This window comes from Haemaphysalis longicornis, unplaced genomic scaffold (assembly GCF_048455015.1).
Source record: "Haemaphysalis longicornis isolate Haplotype H1 unplaced genomic scaffold, Haemaphysalis longicornis Haplotype H1 scaffold_6, whole genome shotgun sequence".
NCBI lineage: Eukaryota > Metazoa > Arthropoda > Arachnida > Ixodida > Ixodidae > Haemaphysalis > Haemaphysalis longicornis.
The window spans coordinates 109,642,021-109,662,730 of NW_027526407.1; the positions used below are offsets into that span (position 1 = coordinate 109,642,021).

At 40.6% G+C, this 20,710-nt stretch overlaps 1 protein-coding gene across 1 annotated transcript in view; it reads right to left on the reverse strand.

Moving 5' to 3' along the window:
- LOC144143191 (gastric triacylglycerol lipase-like) overlaps positions 1–20,485 on the reverse strand; it is a 33,429-nt gene extending 12,944 nt beyond the window's left edge. Inside the window, exons 1-5 of the mRNA XM_077674988.1 lie at positions 20,366–20,485; positions 15,397–15,625; positions 9,514–9,628; positions 7,809–7,959; positions 4,522–4,617 (exon numbers count right to left, since the gene is read on the reverse strand). Of these exons, the coding sequence (XP_077531114.1) occupies positions 4,522–4,617; positions 7,809–7,959; positions 9,514–9,628; positions 15,397–15,625; positions 20,366–20,485 (711 nt within the window). The remainder of the gene's footprint in view (positions 1–4,521; positions 4,618–7,808; positions 7,960–9,513; positions 9,629–15,396; positions 15,626–20,365) is intronic.
- Between the last annotated feature and the right edge of the window lie 225 nt (positions 20,486–20,710).

A 20,710-nucleotide genomic window follows, 5' to 3' on the forward strand; every position in this document is an offset into this window, starting at 1 on the left:
AAAACCAGAATTACGTGTAACTAAAACGGGATTTAAATACCGAAATAACCTCCTACCATTTATAATACACATTCCTACAAAGTAAAAGAACCAAGAGAACAACATTACATATTTAAGTATACACTCCAATGGAACAAAATGCTTGCGTGAAATAAGAAAATACTGCTGCGAAGCTCTAAAGTGCCAAAAGTCTCAGAGGTGTTAACGTGGCTTAATTTCTTTGACCAACGTGTGCTGCGTTATTTTCATGGCTGTTATGCTGTGCGCCTGCATATTAAAACATAGCATGCACAGGTTTCTCTTGAATATCAACTGTAGTCCAAAGATATTTGTCGACAGGAAACACCCAACAGTTAAGTGTCCCCGAAAACCGGTTGAGGTTTAATAATTCAGCCACCTTCGCCATTGAGAGGCGAAGACTTGGAAAGCGGTAGAGCTAGTGTTCTTTGCTAGCTTTAACTTTTCATTCTTAAAGTCTTCCCCCTTTCGTAAAAAAAAGATTATTAGAAAACAAAGCTTTCTCTGTGCAAACTGAGCTACATCAAAGCCCATATTTTAGCCTTTTGGAGACCACATTCCACCCTTCCAAAGTCCTAAGCAAAAGTCTACTTCAACTCTACCAAATTCCAAGGCAGACGCCTGGGAGCCGAACGCAAAGAAAATGCTGTGCGCCCCGAATGGGATTGTAGCGCAGTCAGAGAGATGCCGGTTTCAAAGGGCGAGGAACCCAGGGGCGATTCTAACCAATGGAATATTTTTGTTTTCTTCTTTACATTTGGCAGCACGTGCTATTGTTTCCCCTTGCTGGTAACACCATTACGTTATAAAATTACATTTTTAATGTCTCTAACGTAGGGTAAATATGGACAAGAAATGAAACAATACCAAAATCGCTAGGTCACCTGGATGCGGTTTTTTTAAATGACTCCTCATGTCATTGATGTTTCGGAAACCCATTGTTCCTCTAAACCAAAAATTTTATAGGCACTACTTCCAACGATATCGAGTCTACTGTATATATGTGCGGGAAATGGCTGGATTTGCGGGGAAAAATATAATTTAGAAAGAGAAGAAAAACGAGTAAACAAATGGAATTTCCTTGACGTTTTGTCTTAGAGATTACTCCCACAGTTCTTTCAATACGTTTGCCGTATAAAAAGATCCGTTTCGGTCCTAGCAACAAGTTGCTTTTTTTTAATTTGCTGCCTAGCATCATGTGCGACCTAGCGAATTCGTCGTACCAGCGAACATTAAAACAGGGACAAAGATAAAGGGGACACAAAACACACGCTAGAACAAGAACTCAGTTTATGTCACAGACACACGGAAACACGTTAATGTATATGATACGTAGAACAGGGGCTCATAAAAAACGCGGCAAGAACAAATCAACCAGTATCGCAATTCTCACACCGGCTTGTATCACAAGCTACACCACAGCGCCGGCCTATAGCGTATGGCGTAAATTAAACCGACAAGTGTGTACAGAATTCACCAATCGCTTAGTGCAACCAACTACCCCTAAAAAAATCAATTCTTCAGGGGACAGCGAAAACGACGGTGCACTGACGCACCTTTCCCTTTCCGTAGCAGTATGTCATTATCATCTTCATGATCAACCGCGGCAGCATCATCATCAGGTTGTGTACGCCCGCTGCAAGGCAAAGGCCACTACAACAGATATCCACTTATCCCGGTCCTGTGCTAACTGTGACCAATTTATCCCCCCAAATTTTTTGGTCTCCTCCGCACACCTAACTTTCTGCCGCAGCCTGCCACGCTTGCTTTCTTTAGGGATCCACTGTATTACCTTAATGATTAACGATTATGTTTCCTTCTTATTACATGCCCCGCCGACACCCATTCGTTTTTTTTTAATTCCTACCAATATAACACCTCTTTGTTCCCTGACCCACTCAACTCTTTTCTTGTTCTTTAACATAAACCTATTATCTTTCGTTTCATTGCTGGCTGCGTCGTCCTCAGTTTAAGTTAAACCCTTTTAGTCAGCCTCCACGTTTCTGCCCCGCAGGTGAGTACTTGTAAGATGCAGCTGGTATACACTTTCTTCTTCAGGGACAATGGTTCGCTGCCGTTAATTGTCTGCAAAGGCCTGCTGAATGCACCACACCCCATTCTTATCCTTTTAATTATCTCTGCCCCGTGGTTGGGATCCGCGGTCACTACTTTGCTTAAGTTGATCTATTCGCTCACCGCTTCAAATGCCTCGCCACCTATCTCAAAGCGCTGTGCTCTGCCGAGGCTATTGAGCATTACTTAGTTTTTTGCATATTAATTTTCAGCCCTATGATTATACTCTGGTTGTCCAGTGCGGTAATTATGTTTTGCGATTCACCGCCCGAGTTACTTAGCAGGGTAACATCATTTCCAAACAGTTGTCTATCATGTAAGCCTCAACAATTATTCGGTCTGTTAGTGAGGAAGACCTGTACAGGATGCGTGTCTGGGAGAAATTGTGAGTGCAACCCATGCACCTACGGCAACGATCAGCCAGCTGGGCAGAAACAAGCATTACCCAGGGGCAAATTGTTCGGCCGATTCAAAGTTCTTTGGCAACATGATTTGTCTGCATCATTGAAAAACTATTTTACGTCAAAGAGATAGAACACGTGGCTGTGCGGACACAGAATGTAAGGTTTGCTATAGGCCCCGGATTCACCAAACGGCACTGTGTCCGGCACCGAGTGGAAAGCCTTGGCTTGAGGCGAGACCTTAAAGTGATTCATTTTGCGAAAGCGCAGTTCTTCTTGTGATTTTTATTAAAGAGAAGCCCGTAAATGGCATCATTGCACGCAAAGCGTCATTGCCTCTGTGGTTGCTGTAGTTGGCGGTTAAAAAAACTTGCCTTTTCCTAGACGAGTAAATAAAACACCGCATCTTCACGGGACCAGCACGGTAGCGTACAAATTCTTATGTCTACGTTTCGTTTCCGCCTAAAAGAATATGCAGTTGCTGTAGTAGAACAATTGTTATTTTTGCCCTTTGGGGACTGTTGTTGTTACTGTTGTTGTTGGGGTGTTGGCCAAAAATAAGAAGCGGTTGCCACCAATGTGGCCCCTTTACGAAATTCCAAATACTATGAAGTGGGCATGTAAAAGTCCTAGAAGAGTGCACGCCGGGTGACAACCGAACGCGATTTGGCGTGAGACCAGCTGCACTTCAACCACGCAGAACCCTTGTGCCAGGGAGGCTGTGGCGTGTGCAAGTCCGCTTGCTTAAGTAATCCGCGTTGAAAGAATACCAAACTGAAGCGTACAGTTGCACGGATGCCCTCAGAATCAGGCAAAAATACAGAAGTACACCGCACCAAAATCCAAAGAAATAAAAGTGAACAAGTGTGGCGAAACTAGGTAGCCACTAAACGTTCCTAATAAGTGTCGCGAAGCGGTCAACTTCATAAAGGTAAGAAGAAATATTTATTAATTTATTTAATAATTTGTTTATTTATTTATTATATAAGATTTATTTATTTATTTATTTATTTATTTATTTATTTATTTATTTATTTATTTATTTATTATTTGATTTTATTTGTTTGTTTGTTTAATATACCTTAGAGGCTCTTGAAAGGGCATTAGGCAAGGGGCGTAAAAAAAGGAAGTGTTACACATCATACAGAATTATTTCACGCCTTACAAAACATAGCAGAAGAACTACTAGCGCCGATGTTTGCAATGAAAGTTCAAGTCGGAGGAAGATAACAATAAAAAATAAAAGTCGATTGCATAGTGCACACACAATATTTACGCACATGAATTACAAAGTGAACCGAATACAATCAGGTTAGTAGATGAAGAAGACAGCAACCAAAGATAACCATATATATCTACGCGACGCTCACCAAATGGTTGCTATAGTTCGGAGTACGCACAAAAGAAAAAACACAAGAAAAAGCCGGGAGCCTATGCGCGCACGCAAAAAACATTTTCAGTGTACAACATTCTTAATCGGGTGCAAAGAGCGACACTGAAAAAAGAAAATAACAAGAAAACACTTCCTGTGGTACCAAGACATTCAGAGGATTGTTTGTTGTTGTTTTAAGGTAAATATATAGCCTAAAACAACACTTCACTTGTGATGGGCGCCACATACACGGTAGTAAAGATATTAAATGGCCTACTATGTGTTGTTACCTTCTATAAAGAAACGTTTTTGCTTTCCACATTCCTACTCGGTGGCATAGACAATTTCTTGGTAATCGAGAAGGCAGACCGGTGTATCCTCTCACAATATCAATATATTTTCTAGCAGTTCAGTATACGTTCCAAGTGTTTCTGCGATCACCATTTCAGAACTCCTACCTTTTTCAAGCAGTACTGCTTCCTCATCAGATAAATTTCACGTATTCACTGATGGATTTTTCGAATATACCCTGTCACTGGTATACTAACCCCTAGCAAAGTTTTATGCCAAAAAACTGCCTTGAACAGCTTACCTTTACTGCCAATGTGGGCAGATAGCAAAAAACTACCGAAATGTAGAAAATAAAAGTATACCTACCAATGGCCTCTCGATGTACGGGCCAAATATTGCCAAAGGTGGGACTGCAATGTTAGCCAACTTGTAGAACGGTGCTAGCCCAGCGAACGCCTTTACCTAGGTGAAAAGAGCGCATTAATAGAGGGCAGATACCTATTGCTATATAAACAGTGGCATTGTATGCACACTTAATGGTTTTTACTTGATACTGAAAAATATTCATTCTTTGGAGTTAGTGTTTCAAGTACGAAGACACAAGAAAACGTTTTATCTTTGAAGTGTACAAACTTCTTTTGTGTAATTTCTCGACTCTTTGGTGTGTTCTATTCTATGATTATTTTGTATACAACCGAATACTCCAATTTAGGAAAGCATCTTGTATTAGTTGGGAGTTTCTTAACCCGGCTAGATTTTATTGCATGAAATTGTACTTTTTACAATACCTCTGCTATGATAACGGCATCCCATCGTGCACCATTTTTAAACACCATTTTATTTGAACTGATGTTGAAACAGATGCAGAATGGAACTAGTTTGTAGTGCGTCATATTGAATCGCGCTGGGTATAGTAACACCAATAGGACGACGAAAAGGCTGGACGAAGTGCAACTTGCCACTGTTCAATAAAAAATAGAACAAAAACGGGGGAGAACGAAGTTCGAGACTTTGGTCTTGCGCAGGAAAAGCTGATACGAACAAGAAATCCCACGCAATTGAAATTAATTGAAATAAAAGTTAAATAATTAGAACACCTTAAAACCAAATTCAACTTACCAGCAGGGGAAGCTACTGCTCTCCAAATACCTATTAGTGGTCCTACTTGAAGCGTTTTTTGGAGCCTACTGATGATTTCGAAGTATACAGAACTTTCATGAGCATACATATTACCAAAGCATTACACATAGACAACATTTAGGTTAAACCTGTTAGGTATGTCCTAGAATTTATTACCCCAATATAAACTAATATTTACAATTCAACACTCCAAAATGCTGCGTTTGTGGTAAAAACGAAGCGAGCAAGAGTAACGGTAGCTTTTAAGCACGGAGATAAAAATGATCCTAAAAATTACAGGCCTATATCTGGATTATCTGGAAACAAAAAGATATCATTACGGACGCAGAATTCGGTTTTCGGAGATTAAGGTTAGAGACCCCATATTGTCAAATATAGAAAACAGTAAGTTTACTTTAGCACTTTCATTTGATTTTAGTTAAACCTTCGACTGCCTAAACCATAATATTTTAGCTGAAAAGTTAACGCAATCAGCGATTGGTGAAAGCCCGTAACACTTATGAAATCCTATGTGGAAAACAGAGTGCAGTGAGTGCGTATTTCTAGTGAACAGTATATTTTTCTACCCATTCTAAATGGTGTTCCTCAAGAAGGCGTGCTAGGTCCCTTGCTTTGTAATTTATATATAAATGATATTGCAAACACTGGCCTAAAAGCAACATTTGAAATATATGCCAAAGGCAGCACTATACTTCTTTGTTACCCTGATAAATATAGTATAATGCTCAAACGTAACGCGGCCCAAAATAATTATTTCATTGGTCAAGTTGAAACCTAAATAAAGTTTATATGGCGAAAACAAAAGCAATTCTTTTTTGAGCTAATAACAGAAGAGTGGAACTGAAATATACGCTAAATTTTGCCAAACATGATGTAGAATAAGTAAATAATGATAAAATCCTCGGTGTTACGTTCCAATCGCAGCTCTGTTGAGAACATATATATTACACCAGTAATAAACTCTTTTCTGTAGCCCGCGAGATACTGCGCCCGCGACGGTTCTTCCCAGGAAAGCTAAACTAAACATCTACCACGCTTTATGTTCCTCTTTAATAGTTTACTGCAGCTTAGTATGAACTACTACAACTAAACAAAATATCAATAAACTACTTATCTTACAAAGGAAAGGCGTTCGCAATTTTGAAATCTTGATTATTCTTCTTCCACTCGGACATTCTTCCCACGTTACAACATATTCAAGGCAAATTACATGTACGACTTTCGAATTCCGCGTGCCTTCGACTTTGTTTCGTTGCCAATAAAAAAAACTTTCTCATACAGTCGGCATCACTCCTGGTCCGAACTCACCCTATAAATACCCATAACCTCGACAACTGGCACAAGGTAAAATTACGCAATAACTACAAATTCCAATCCCTAGAGCACAAATAGCCATTAATTCGGAGTAGATAAGATTTTGGAGCTAATTTTTTTTAGAACAGCTAAAATTGTTTTTGTCCACCAAAGAGATAACTGCAAACAACCATTTGTTGATTGCTAAACGTAAACAATATTACTCCTTGCAGCGCAAAAGGTTTTGCTGTTACCCTATTTCTTTGGTTATTTCTTCTTTTATACATTTCATTCCCATTACCATGTATAGATTCTCTCGATGCATTTTTATAAACTTACAAATTTTGATACATTTTAATGTGTTTATACTTGAGAGCGTTTTGACGTCGTATATTTGCATCTGGTTTGTACCAGTGAAATGGCATTTTCGCGAAATTATTTACTGAACCTGTTACCTCCAGTGTTTTAAATTGTGTAAAAGGCAGTTTTCTATCGATATGTTTCATTTGAAATGTTAGTTTGTATAAAATTTTCCTGCCTCATACTACGACAGTCGGGTAAAAGTTAACGGGCCCAGTCAAGCTGTTAGGTCTGCTTTTACCCCATGGACCCCTCCAGATGTATTTCTGGGAAATAAACCGATTGAAAAGAAACCCATATGCTAGAGATGTCACAAAAATAATGTAGCGACAGTACTCAATAAGACGAATTTATTATTACTGTGAGTTATAATACCTCTTATTTATAGTTCGCATGGCTGTAGTGGCAACATAATTCCCGTCCGCAATGCTTGCTAAAATATTAACAGAAAACAGATTTAACCTTTTTTAACTTAAACAATGCCGAAATACGTATTGTGAGAATCAGCTGCTCAGGCGACTGTATCATTACGCCAAAAGCAATCTACTTTTCATCAGTACGTAGTTACAGTGAGGTTGAAAATATTCCATAACTGACTTTTTGGGTAAATACATTAGGTTTTAGTGGTGAAAAAAACACCTCCATTTTTGCTGTTTAAAAAAGGTCGCAAACCATTCTGTGTCTCATACCGCTTATTAATAAGAAAATATTCTGAATGAAATGTAGTAACATTTCATTCAGAATTTCATTTCAGAAAAGTATCCATTTTTTGAATATGTAGGTCGATATACATAACGCACACCATTGTTCACTGCTGTGTTCTTTATGGAATGGAAAGGCTGAATACTTCAAACAAATACCTTGGCATTGTATTCAGGCTTCTCAGACATCATGGCAAAGAAGGTGAGGGTGCCTTGGGAAATACCGATGAAGAAAAGGTCTCGGTTTGCGGTTTCGTTCAGTACATAGTCGATCTGCGCTGGCAGGTCATAGAACGCATGTTCCTCAAATCTGGAAACATCAATCACCTGTTTCTTTAAAACGCCCAAAACTCCGATAAAAACAGCAAATTGCATAAATCGAAGTATGGTCAAAATACAAAAACACCTAGTAAAGCTGCACTACAAATAAGCATAGCGGCTATGCTCAAATACAAATAATAATGCATGTACATTGAACATTGATGCAGACTTAAGGCTGTGAAAATGCCGGATGACAGTCCCGAGAGCAACAGTGAAAAAACCGAAAAGCTGTTATTGCCAGTGTGAATAATGTTTTTGAAAAATAGTGACCGGGAATTTAGGAATCAAGCATTATGGCCTCCGAGTGAACAACTTTGAATCTTTTATTCCAACATCAAAACTAAACTTCAAACTTTTGGTATTCGCAACCAGATATTACATAATTAGGAATAGGTTCATAATAAACAGTCTTCATTTGTATGATTACTCCGTTTAAGACTTGTCCTTGAGTAGAAACGTTAGTAAACCGTCTCGTTTTGTTTTTTTGAGACGTGGGTCAAAGTGTGCCGTTTTAAGCTCCCTATGGCACCAAGACAGCCAGAACAGAGGCCCTCGCTATGAATGTAGCGAATCAAAATAGGAAATGAGGGGCTAGTTAAAATAAGACAGAAATAAGTGTTAGCACTCAAGAAAACCTATGGCAGTCCTGGTGCCATATGGAGCTTACGAGGGTTCAACGCTGGTCAACCACTCTCGACATGTCGCAGACATTCGAGTCAGGGACCGGGGGTTAAAAAGAATGTCCCCTTCACCCCTAGTAGTCCGAGTGGCGCTGGCTACCACCTCAAAGCGCCGGCAACAAAAATACTTTCCTCTCTCCCTTCCTCTTTTCCAACCTTCTGTAGTATAGTCAGTATAGTTACGACGTGTTATTTTTACTCTCCCGCTCTTTTACTCTCCCCAAGAGCAATCATTGACGAGGGTGAGAAGAAAGGGAAGCCCTCGGAGGCAAAGTGTGTATAAGCGTTTTTCTGTCTATTCTAAGATAACCCCCGTAAAAGAAAGATTCGCCTTTCGAAACTGTTGGCAACAATTAAACCCTCGTTCATTGTTTTCCAAGTGACCCAAGTTTCGGCCTATATATATATATATATATATATATATATATATATATATATATATATATATATATATATATATATATATATATATATATATATATATATATATATATATATATATATATATATATATATATATATATATATATATATACATATATATACACATATAACAGGCCCCCTTTGTGCCAACTCCGTAGGGAAGCCTCTGACGATAGTTCACCGCACTAATAATTTTGCCCATATAAACTAATACTAAAGGGGAAGTGATATCAGCCAATTTCTTACCGATATAGATATACCCATGCATGGGCACACCAAACTTGCTACACATATACGTACTACGTGCTTTACTACACCCTTGGAAGCTCTGAAATTAATTTGGATGGTTTAAAAATGCATGAAAGTAATTCTTTACGTAGGCGCTGCAACAGTTCTTCATTGAAATTGTTAACATTATAGCCGTAAAATTTGCTACTTACGAAAAGTTCCAGAATTGCCTTGAACCAACGCTTAGTGTTTGGTGCCTCCGGCCGAATGTGTTTCCACGCGTATTTCCGAGCCACACGTCGTATCCACTGTCTGCTAAAACAAAACCTGAAAACAGACACACATTTTTATACAACATTGCTGTTACCGATAAATATTAGGCCTACCTATTAACAGTTTGCTGAAGACCCTAAACTTACTACGATTACTAATTTAGCCGTAACATACGTAGTGATAATTAGCAGAGGACCAATGCGAATGTCCACATGAATATTTCGAGTAACTTGGTAGGTGTTGAAATTAAAAGTGCACTCAATGAATTGCTGTGAGAACATTATTGTAGCGATTACAATTCCACACCCAAAGGCACGCTTCTCGTAAATCTGTCATGTATTTTCCCTAGAAATTGACCTGTCCTTTGCTAACAAACGTGTTCTCCTGGTGGTAGCATGCTTCCTTTATCTTAGTCAGCGGTTCTGAAGCATGAGTGAGTTCTGGACCCCTTTTGGCCTTGCAAAAGTGATGGGGGACCCCACGATGAACTATGTTTCTCCATGCCTCAATGTCAAATAATTTGCACATGCAGCTAAATTCCCAAACATTCTTATCAATGACCCCCGTTTGCATCTGATTTTTGTGCTGATGTCTGTATAATTATTAAAAAAATTGATTTTGCAGCATATAGTCCCCGAAATGCCACCATGCTGCATTTTGTGTGTCTGCATTTTCTGCATACATCTGGGGTTGTGCAAAAAAAATGGCGGCCTATCCACTTCGTGGATGATGGCGAGGGTGCGGAGTATGGGGACTCGAAATGACATAGAAGTTGTGCCCCGAGGGACATCCCATTTCTGCCCCGACCATCATTCAATTTGAGCCATGAATTGCACCTTGAATATTCCCTAAATTAAGCTGCAACTCACGGCTCGCATCAATTTTTTTTTGCTTGATGGTGGTGTGCGCACGGATGGACGCTGGCCTACCAGACACATGTTCGAATCCTGCCTGTGCCTGTGTTAATTTATGTGATTGTAACTACTACGTGCATGTTCGCGGAGGGACATTGTGCGGTCCTAAGGTGCTCCGCACCTAAAAAAGGCAACGTAAAACTTATGCTGCGCGAAAACACTTGCGTACATGTCGTGCAGCGAAGCCACCTTGTCGCATTGCAGCGAGGTTTGACAAAAAGGAGATAGAACAATGAAGGTGAGGGGGGGCCAGATGTTTCAAACAGTGCTTTACGTACCCCTGAAATGGCCTTCCGGACCCCCTGTCGTCCTGAATTCCCACTGAGAACAACTCCTTTAAGTGCTAGTCAATTATAAATAACGGGGGCAACAAGTTTTTTCGGAAAATAATTCAGAAAACTTTCTTTCCTCATGATATAAACCACATCAACGAGCCACAAAAGTGGGGACAGCGACATAAGTACGTCTGCAAGCTTATTGATTCCCATTTATACCGCTTTAAACTAGTTAGTTTTGTAAGTTTGAGAATTGCGAGGAAGCTGACTGAACCCACATATTTGGTAGTTATCAGAACCTGTTGCTCCTCTCGCCTTTTAATACCTGTTGAAACATAACCGAATTGGTATTCACCAATTTATGAAACGGAGTCCCATTCATGGCAAGCAGTGCGCAAACGGTAGTGTTTGTTTAGCGGCCAGAAATCTATATGTGGTTCTCTACATTTTGTTTCCTTTCGCTGAAAAACCATTCTTGAACGTACCTTTCTTTACGACCACTTAATTCCGTCCTGCCCGTGTTATCCATGGGGGGGGGGGGGAAGAAGGGGATGTCGAACAAGTTAATCGAGCTCTGTGAAGGAAGCGCGCAATGGACGCGAAGCTGTGCCTAAACAGGCCCAAAATAGCCGTCGCTAAAGCAGACGCCGATGCGCCCGTCGGCGTGAGCGCGCGGGGAACGCTGGGTAAATTCATCGTGCCGTTTACACTGTCTCCGTGAGTGAAATCCGCCCTTCCCTCCGCAGCCGCTTTGTGAGTTTTTTGTCCCGCACTCCGCGAAAGGACCATTGGCTCGTACAGGCAGAAAGCTTTGCTTTAAATAGTGTCTTCGGTTTGGCTGCACTCGCTAAGCTTGTTCAGGCAATGGAGCACTGAACTCCTTGATATTTGAGGTGTGCACCCGGCCTCTACACTTTTATGTTCGATTTGGCGACGGTGCAGGGACTGCCGGATGAGCTCCCGACCTTCCCTGCACTCCCAATGAAACAGGTGCAGAAGCATACACAACAAGTGGAGGACTAGTTCTGCACAGGCCGCACCTGCGCTGAACAAGTTCAGCGTGAACCGGCTCAGAAAGTGCCGGCCAAATAGAACAGTACTACAATACGAGCCCGAAAAACAGAGGATGACAAGACAAGCGTTCAGGTGGTGTACACGCCACCTGATTCAGTTATTTGCGTAGGCGGACCTCGAAAAGAAAAATGTATCAGACTATGTGGTTATGTAGCCGACACAAAAACGCCCTCAAAACATTCTTGATGTAATAAAGTCGACAGTTGGGCTATTTAGTGTTGCTATGTCATTAAGTAGCGTTCGGAACAACAGGAAACCTCAGAAAAACAACACTCACAAGTCTTTTTATTACGCATAAACACAAATATATACTGAGAATCAGCACGTGCCCAGGTCAACCTCTCGATAGTGCGGTAAGAAAAACGCAAGATTGCAATGAGAACAAGATTGCGGTTTCCTAAACACGAGATTATAATGTTTACAACCGAGATACAATGTTTACAAGATTACAACCGACAAAACACCTGAGTTACTGCATTTGATAAGAAAATAAATTTGTTTTTGTGTGTGCCACGGACGCGTTGTTGCTACACTTTTCATCATTCTTTCTTCTGTACAATGCGTCCGTTTCCTCTCTTTTGTATTCGTGATTCTGACGCCACAACGAGCAGGTGTTTGCGAACATTGGTAACATTGCACTTGTCTCTTGTCTGTGGGGGTCGGGCTATTACGAGTGATGTGCACATGAGTATTTTTCTGGGGTGACCTCCGGTCTTCAGTGAGTGGAATATTGATGCACTTGCTTGCCTGATCAATATAATTGTTTTCAGATGCCAATGACACTGAGTACACAATTCCCGTGTTGCGCGGGACAAGTGGAGAAGCATGATTAACATTACAAAGTCTTATGTCGAGACAACCGTCTTTACGCCAATAAAAATCTGATCGAGCATATTCCGAGCAGAAAAAAATCGCATGCCTTGAACAATGTTGCTGGAAGTTACGGGGTTAGAGTACTTTTTCTGCTCTGGATAAGCCTGGAAAGATTTGTACATTGGTATAAAGGAACTTGTCTGGACCGAAGTCTTTGTAATGTTGAGCATGCTTCTCCATTTGTCCCATGCTACACGGGAATTCTGTGCTGATTGCCATTTTCAAGTGATTACGTTTATAATGGCCAGTAAGGCAAATGTATCAATGCTCGACTCATGGAACACCTAAGGTCACTCCAGAATAATCCTCATGTAGACATCACTCTGCATTGTGCGACCCACACTGATAGGAACCAAGTGCAACCGCCACAACACCAGTGTGTTGTGGCAGCAAAATCACGAATTACAATAGAGATAATGGAAGCATTTACCATAAGAAAGAACGATGGAAAGTGGGTCCGCCACGCGTCTCCGCCATTTCATAAAAAGGAACTTTTTTTGTCGAATGCATTGACTGAGGCGTTTGTTAGTTGTTCGTTGAATGTCGACATTGTAATCTTGTGTTTTTTAATACGCACTATCGAGAGGTTGACTTGTACACGTGTTCGTTCTGAATATATATTTGCATTTCTACGTATAAAACACACTTGCGAATTAGCGCCGTCGTGTGTGTTTCCTCTGGAGTCGTCTTCGCTACTTAAGGATGTATTCGTGGTACGCGTCACAACAGCACCATCATTCAGAAACTGCGCACAGTGTTGCTATTATCCGATAGTGTATATTACCGGTCGCCGGTTTACCGTAGAGTACGCGGCGGTGTTGTAGAGGATACAGATGCCAAGAAAATCCTCGTTAGCCCGCCCCTTCCCCCTAAATTGTGGCGGCCAGCGACAGCGCAAGGCGAGGAAAAATGGTTCCTTTTCGGATCTTCCATAGGGCGGGCCGCCCGCCAGTGGAGGCAGGTTTTTCCAAGCATCCGGCTATATCGCTGGCTCAAGTGGCCGCCACAGTCCCGCACGTGCGTTTTGTGCATTCACGGGGCGTACATAGAGGTAGAGGTTCATTAAAACTGATTTGATCGCAGCACAATTTCGTAATGGCATAGGCATCGCCTTCAGGACGCAATGAACCAAGGTCCGACTGCGTCCACGGGAAGTGGTTTCCGTGTTTCTTTACGTCACCGCGATCGTCACCATCCGCAGAGAAGCTTTGCTTTTCTGCAGTAGGTTTTGGGTGAACTACGGATTACATCATTATGAGGCTTGAGGATTTCAACGTTACTTAAAGGCAATAACACTGTATACACCTCTAAGGCCGAAATGGCACCTTTAGGGATCGCAAGAAACTACTTCTACAGCACCTAAAAGTGAAGTAAAATAAAAGGATAGTTAAACGTTTTCACAGATATGAAGATTTGTTATAATGTACGCGCTCTTTGATGCGGAATAATGTAAAACCATACACAATATTCTTATCATTCAGCGCATCCGTAACTTTTGTTCGACAGAAGAAGCTTTCCGGCTCATTGCAATTTTTTCAGAAGTAATTACTCTAGAGTTATTTAGGCTACTTTAAGGAATTTTGGAACTAGTAATACTGAGGTCAAGAGTTTGGATTGTGCAGAGTTTCAAGTTTTTCGCCTAAATCAATCACGTTTCAGAGCCGAGCAAACTATCCCTTATAAACGTATGGGAGAAACCTTTTGACAGCGAGTAACGTAAAAACTATTTAGAGTTCCGTAAATTTTCTTAACAGCACTCATATCCAAGTCGACTCCCTGATCCAGACTAAATACTACGTTCCTGCCATTGCTTCACAGGTTCCTGTGAATACAGAATTTTGACCGCCAAAGCTGGGGACAGGAAGACCTACGGCAAGTTCTGGTGTAATATTACCTATCATTGAACAAATCGCTTTGCATAATTTGTGTGGGAACTGCATACGATATCAAAATGAATCTTTATCGTATCAAGCAACGCAAATGGCATGTTATCCTGCTCTTATTCTAAAAAAATCAGCTACACCATCTAGGCCTTGAATTTTTACAACCTACCTAAGGACGAAGGCAACTGTTAACTCGCCATAGGAACAAATAAGTGAGAGTTTAATGCTTAAAATTTAATTTTTTTGTACACGTGCATGCATACTGTGAAGATAGTTTTTTTTAATACTGTGAATACATGGGTGCCTCACCTAGCGTAATGGGTCAACCAGTTCCGTTTTTGTTTACACAGTTCAGGAGACACAATGCTCCGTTTCAGGTCACTGTTCTGTCGTAAACAATTATTCAGTGTGGAGTGAAAATCTCCAACAATGAAATACTATTTTTGTTTGCAGAACCTTCGCTAGACGCTGCATACGCCAACAAACAGAAAACCATAGCCCAAATTTTTCCTTTTCTTTTTGAGAAGAATGATACCAGCATTGTCAGTGCGCTCACCATCACCCATAGAACAGCCAAGGTTAAGAATTCCAGCTTTATGCCACATTTTAAAGAGGAGTGTATACGTACGTTATTGCCAACATTGACACCTGAAGTTTTATTATTATCCAAAAGGTGCATTCCCATAACTCCCGCTCTCACAACCTAAATAGCTTACACCACACTACAACAAAGCAACCTGATTGGCTGAGGTGCTGTACTTCATTATTGCTCCATTGCAATTTTCAAACACTAAACTTCTTACCTAGTGACTGGCCCGGGAAGTCAAGGACAAGAGACGCTGAGTCCGCCAGAAGGCCCGTCATTACAAATATCGGGCCAAGACTGCCACATTCTACCATTCCGGATTCATTCCCATAACCGCAGGTTTTGTTCCTTCCGTACGGTATTCGATGAACGTCAATCAGGTAGCCATCCTCCGTTGTCACTTCGTGGGTCTCAAATGGGTAGCCCTTTTCTCGGATCAGAGATTCCTGTACATATCGATAAAATAAACAGTAATAAGATTTTGATCTTGTTAGGCATGCATGTAGCTCATAAACAAAGTTCTTCCCGGTGTCCTGCATAACTCAACCCACACGTGCTCTGTCCCACATTTACACACACATTAAAATTATTCGCGAGTTTAAATTATTCTCAATATCTTTATCTTTCCATCAAGGAAATGTTTATGTACGCAAGGACCACGTAATTTTTTTTTAATTGAACACACCCAACGAGTTCTCATAGTCATGTCAAATAGAGATCACCGTGAGAGACAGACACTGAACATGTCCATGTATTGGTACAGAATATCGATGGAATTAGGAAACCTTGTAAAATTAAATTTTTCACAAAAAAGGACGAGTTACTTTTGTTTAGGATTTGGAAATCTTACGTCCTAGCTTATCTATAACATTTTGTCACTGCAATAAATGTCTTTGTAATTTTTAGTGCCCCACAGCGTATATAAAGTCACATGTTGGCGCAACTGAAGGTTGGTTTTCTCTCAACAGTACAATAATAGTTACACGCCAATACGTTTATAGCATAATGCATTTCTGATTAAGCAAATCACAAATTGTACAAAGTATATGCTCAAAATGTTTGGGTAAATATCTTTGTCGCTAAAGCTGGCCAAATTTTATCTGTTATCAATGTAAGAGTGTAAGGAAAAGTTTTATTCGTGGCTGTTCAAATTGTGGAGCACTGTGGAACGCTGTATGCACCTATAACCAAAGATAACTTAGCCAAAGGCGTTATGAATTTGAATGTTTTTAAGTGCCATTTCGCTAACTTTCGCTTTGTAAAAATGTCTTGCGCCGGCTAAAACATTTCAACGGTGGCTTGGTAATTAAGAGAAGCGCCAGCTCCCCACTGAATCATCTGACGTTTATTAGATTTGTGTTGAACATAACATTAGAATATCCAAACACCGGAGCTTCCGTCTAGTAAAAACCTAGTTTTAACGTCGGCTCCGTTGGGTCATCTTTCAGAGCTTAACGGCGCCTATTTTTGACACTCCATTCAGCTCGTCATTCTTGCATTGTTTCTAGGATGTCACCATACGAACTCACTAAATTATGTGACCCTCTTAGCATGTATAATATCGCTGCCCTTGATTTAACCACATTACCACAATTTTGAGTCACATATTGGAAATCAAATTTAAGTTACTGAAGCTCTAAGTATGCGAGAAAGTGTGAATAAGTGTTGGACTTTTCAACGTATACAACCCCTGTACTCGTGTACTCAATATTCTATATCCACATGTCGTGTACGGGTTATACTATGGTCTCAGTAACGATATAAAAATTCTCGGGGGAGGGCGTGCGACTGTTTTTACAGGAAAAACACAGTAAGCAATTGTTTGCAAGCCGTTTTTTTATGTTTTACACTGGTGTGTCACAACAAACGCAATACTAGCTTTTTCCTTTCTATTTATAAAGCTAAATGAAGGTAAGATTGTGGCCTTTTGCTCGATCATAATGTAGTTTATTAGAAATTGCAACCAAATAACTAGCCTTTTCTACGTTTTTATAGAAAAAGATTCGACAGAATAATTATGAAAATAGACCTTCGAAAAAAAGAACGCCGCCATATGCAATAAAATGCGTGCGCATCTGCCCAAGCCTGATTTTTTTTATTTTTACACTATTGTAATTCTTTAAGAGATAACGCTGGTTTTAACAAAACGTTTCCAACTCTAATTCCCTCCGTTGTGTAAAAATCTTTAGCCTATAGTTGTAACCTATACATCTGACTTCAAACTTAACCATTTATTTACATCGACCGAAAAGCCAGGCAATTTCAACTTTTTCGACAGAGTTCGGCGTAATTTCTGTAATTCCTGTTATCATGCCGGCTTTGTCTATTTGTTTTCATTACTTCAACGTCGTAAGCACAAGCTCAAAAATTAGAAATTTTACATTTATGCGCATGACCTTTGAGCGTAATGCATCTAGTCGGAAAGCATCTCCACACTTGGGTAAGTATTTGAACCCCGTATTTCAAAACGCCAATTCAGGATTTTGGATATAGCTCAATGAGGGGATGGTCAATCTGAAAAAAACAAGCTGCAACTATGTGCTAGTGGCAGTAACAAACCCAGGTTTTTTATATGCGGCCTAGTGCATATAAATGTTTTTGTTTCGAACTACGATAAAAGGGGTGCCAAGCAAGCCAACGACCAATATTTTAGGCATGTGAACCCGGGATGCAGGGCAAAATGCTGGACGGTTTGCTTTTAGCGTAATTTTCAGCCACATTAATCGTAGTAATACGTAGACGAATGTTTAAATGCGCTGCCATTATCACAGGCACCTCATTTCTTTAAAAGCGTTTCTTCTTAAACTTACAGGCAAGTTCTACTGACTTTGTTTTACATAGGATAAAAACGGAAATGACTCAGGGTATTTTGCGGGGCAGTGAAGAAAATGTATGGGATATATGTTCGTATAGGCATACCGTGTCAAACCCACTATGCATCCTAATGTATCAAATTTGCTGGTTTTATTCGATGCAATAGAAAAATATGTTTCACTCGAGCATTTTCCTAGTGTTTCCATGTAATCGCACCTGTCCCTCAAGCGACATGCAGCGAATCATCGCATTAAAACTTAGGATGGCAAGCCAAAGTATAACACTATCTTTATATTAGTATTTCTTGTTACAATTTGCTGTGTTCTGACGAGAGAGTTTGCTCACGAATTTTTCGCATGAAATAATGCTTGTAGTCGGTGGTTTATGCTTCATTGCTATTGCAACCCTCTCACTTCTGAATATCATGCGGAATAGCGAATATTTATTATGCACGAGCATCTACCTGTCCGCATATTCCCAATAGCGTTATGGCGCGCCGTGCAAGTCTCCTTTTTTATCAATACTGTATCGGGTTTGGAAGTGCGCTATGCTAATTGAACCTAGCCTAGCATGATTGAAAAATAATGAAGAGTTTCTGGTACCTCTTGAGATGGGCCAAAAATACTGATTTACCTAACGTAACCACATTTGATTTGCTGACTCTCAGTAGTGCGGCCAATTATTCGCCTGGCACTTCGATCTCGGCCATTATATAACCTTAATTTAAACCTAGAGTTTTCCCTCAACAGCTTCATTTGACTCAGAGACGGGAATTTTGGTTTTTTCGCTTTTTATCACATTTTTCCTTGGTCAGTTTTATATGTTTGTTTTCTCAACAAAGTCGGAAAAAAGACAGAATGTACCAGCAGAGAAATATTTCATCATGGGAACAGGTTAAGCGCCAGGCACAACTGCAGGAAGTGAAACAGACAGGAAAGGGGCGCTTAACCGGTTCCCATGATGAAGTACCAACTAGCTCGCACATTAATTCAGACAAATATTTCTTTGTGTAGTATAGGTATTCACACTTATCTCAGGTGAAAGTTCGGCGAATAAGTCATTATAGTTTGGTTGCAGCTTGGTGTCATTTATAATTGCTTTTTATATTCACCGGAAATCACCATGGGTCATATTTTGCGGGCTGTATTTATTCGCCATCTCCAATTACGTTTCATATTCCTACTAACTATATCTTAGTACATCTCACAGGAGCGTATAAAACTAAGCTCTTGTATCTTGTCAGCTAGAGTTGTTGCTTTTGTAACTAAGTCCCCGGGAACGGGAACCGCGACATAGTTCGTTAATTCGAGAAATGCGTAAAACTGGCACTGTCATTTTACAAGCGGTTGATCCTGTAAATTCGATGCCTAATGGGAGTAGCATTCCAGTAGCTGCTGTGACATATTAATTGCGGTGGCCGCGGCGCCCGCTGCTCATAACTTAGCAATGCGCGAAAATTTTGCAGTGAAAATATTATTTAAACAATAGGGGTTCGCGTTGGGGGGAAACTTCTAGCCGGGACTGCTAGTGACATAAAAAAATCACATTAACACAGATGAGCAGCAAACGTCGTTTAGATGGCTCTACAGCTCTTGTTGAACACGGAAAAAATTTGTACCTGTCAATACCTCCGCATTGCACCCGGTGCACTGGGTCAGTGGCTAAAGCGTTCTAGTGATAGAGCCCAAAGACTCAGGTTCAGCACACAGACGTGAAGGCCACTTTTCTTGCCAAGCGAAAATCAAAACTTATTGTGTGTCCATATTTCACCGCATGTTACATCTGCCAAGTTGGTTAAAATTCACCCGGAGCCGTCCACTACGGCGGGCCTCACCACCAATGCACGGCTTAGGCTTGTGCAATCCAAAAATCAACCATATCCGAAATTTGGCCGATCAGGGCAACACAGAGGCACAGTATAAGTGACACGCTAAGGTTGCAGAAACACGGGTTGGTGCTAGCTGACATAAAACATTGGGAATTGTGTGCAGACAACTTGTTTGTACTAATCACCGCATCCACTGCTAGGTAGCTCAAAGGCACCAGCAAGGCTGTAGACCAAGCGTAGAGCTTATGGCAACTTCCAAAAAGGTGTGCTGTATGTGTGGAATGACTTCAGAATGCCTTTATAGAGAACACCCCAACTACCTGCGTGAAAATTATTTCAACATGGCCAAATTAACCGTTATGTGTTCTCGTACAAGCGAGGTGCATAACTTGCACTTTTCTTTTCCAATTAAACCGAACACATCTTTAAACAGCGCTTCTTTCCCTTCAAATTGAGCAAAACTGCTACTAAGTGCCTAAATTTTATCATCCTTGGATGAAGCGAATTCAAATGCAAACGAAAACAAAACAAACGGGAAACTCACAATTGTCGGACATCCAGCTGGAGTTCTGTCACTTCTCGGGATGAGCCTTGAGGTTAAGTTGAGCGCCAAGCCAAAGCTGCTCAAAACAAATCTCGGTAGCCATTGCCCAATCGCCACCATGTTTGCAGACGCTGACTCTTCTTGGCGGTTTGTATTTGCCAACAATAGTCCTTGTCAAAAATTTGTTCACGTTGATAACGTTCCCGTGTAGACCAACCGGAGCGGTTATGCGTGAACAAAGGTGTTCTCAAAATCAAAATTACCGTTAAAAACTACATACTCTGCAGGCGCATATTACTATACTTCTGGAAACAATCCGGAGCCACAAGTTTTCTTCAGGTGATT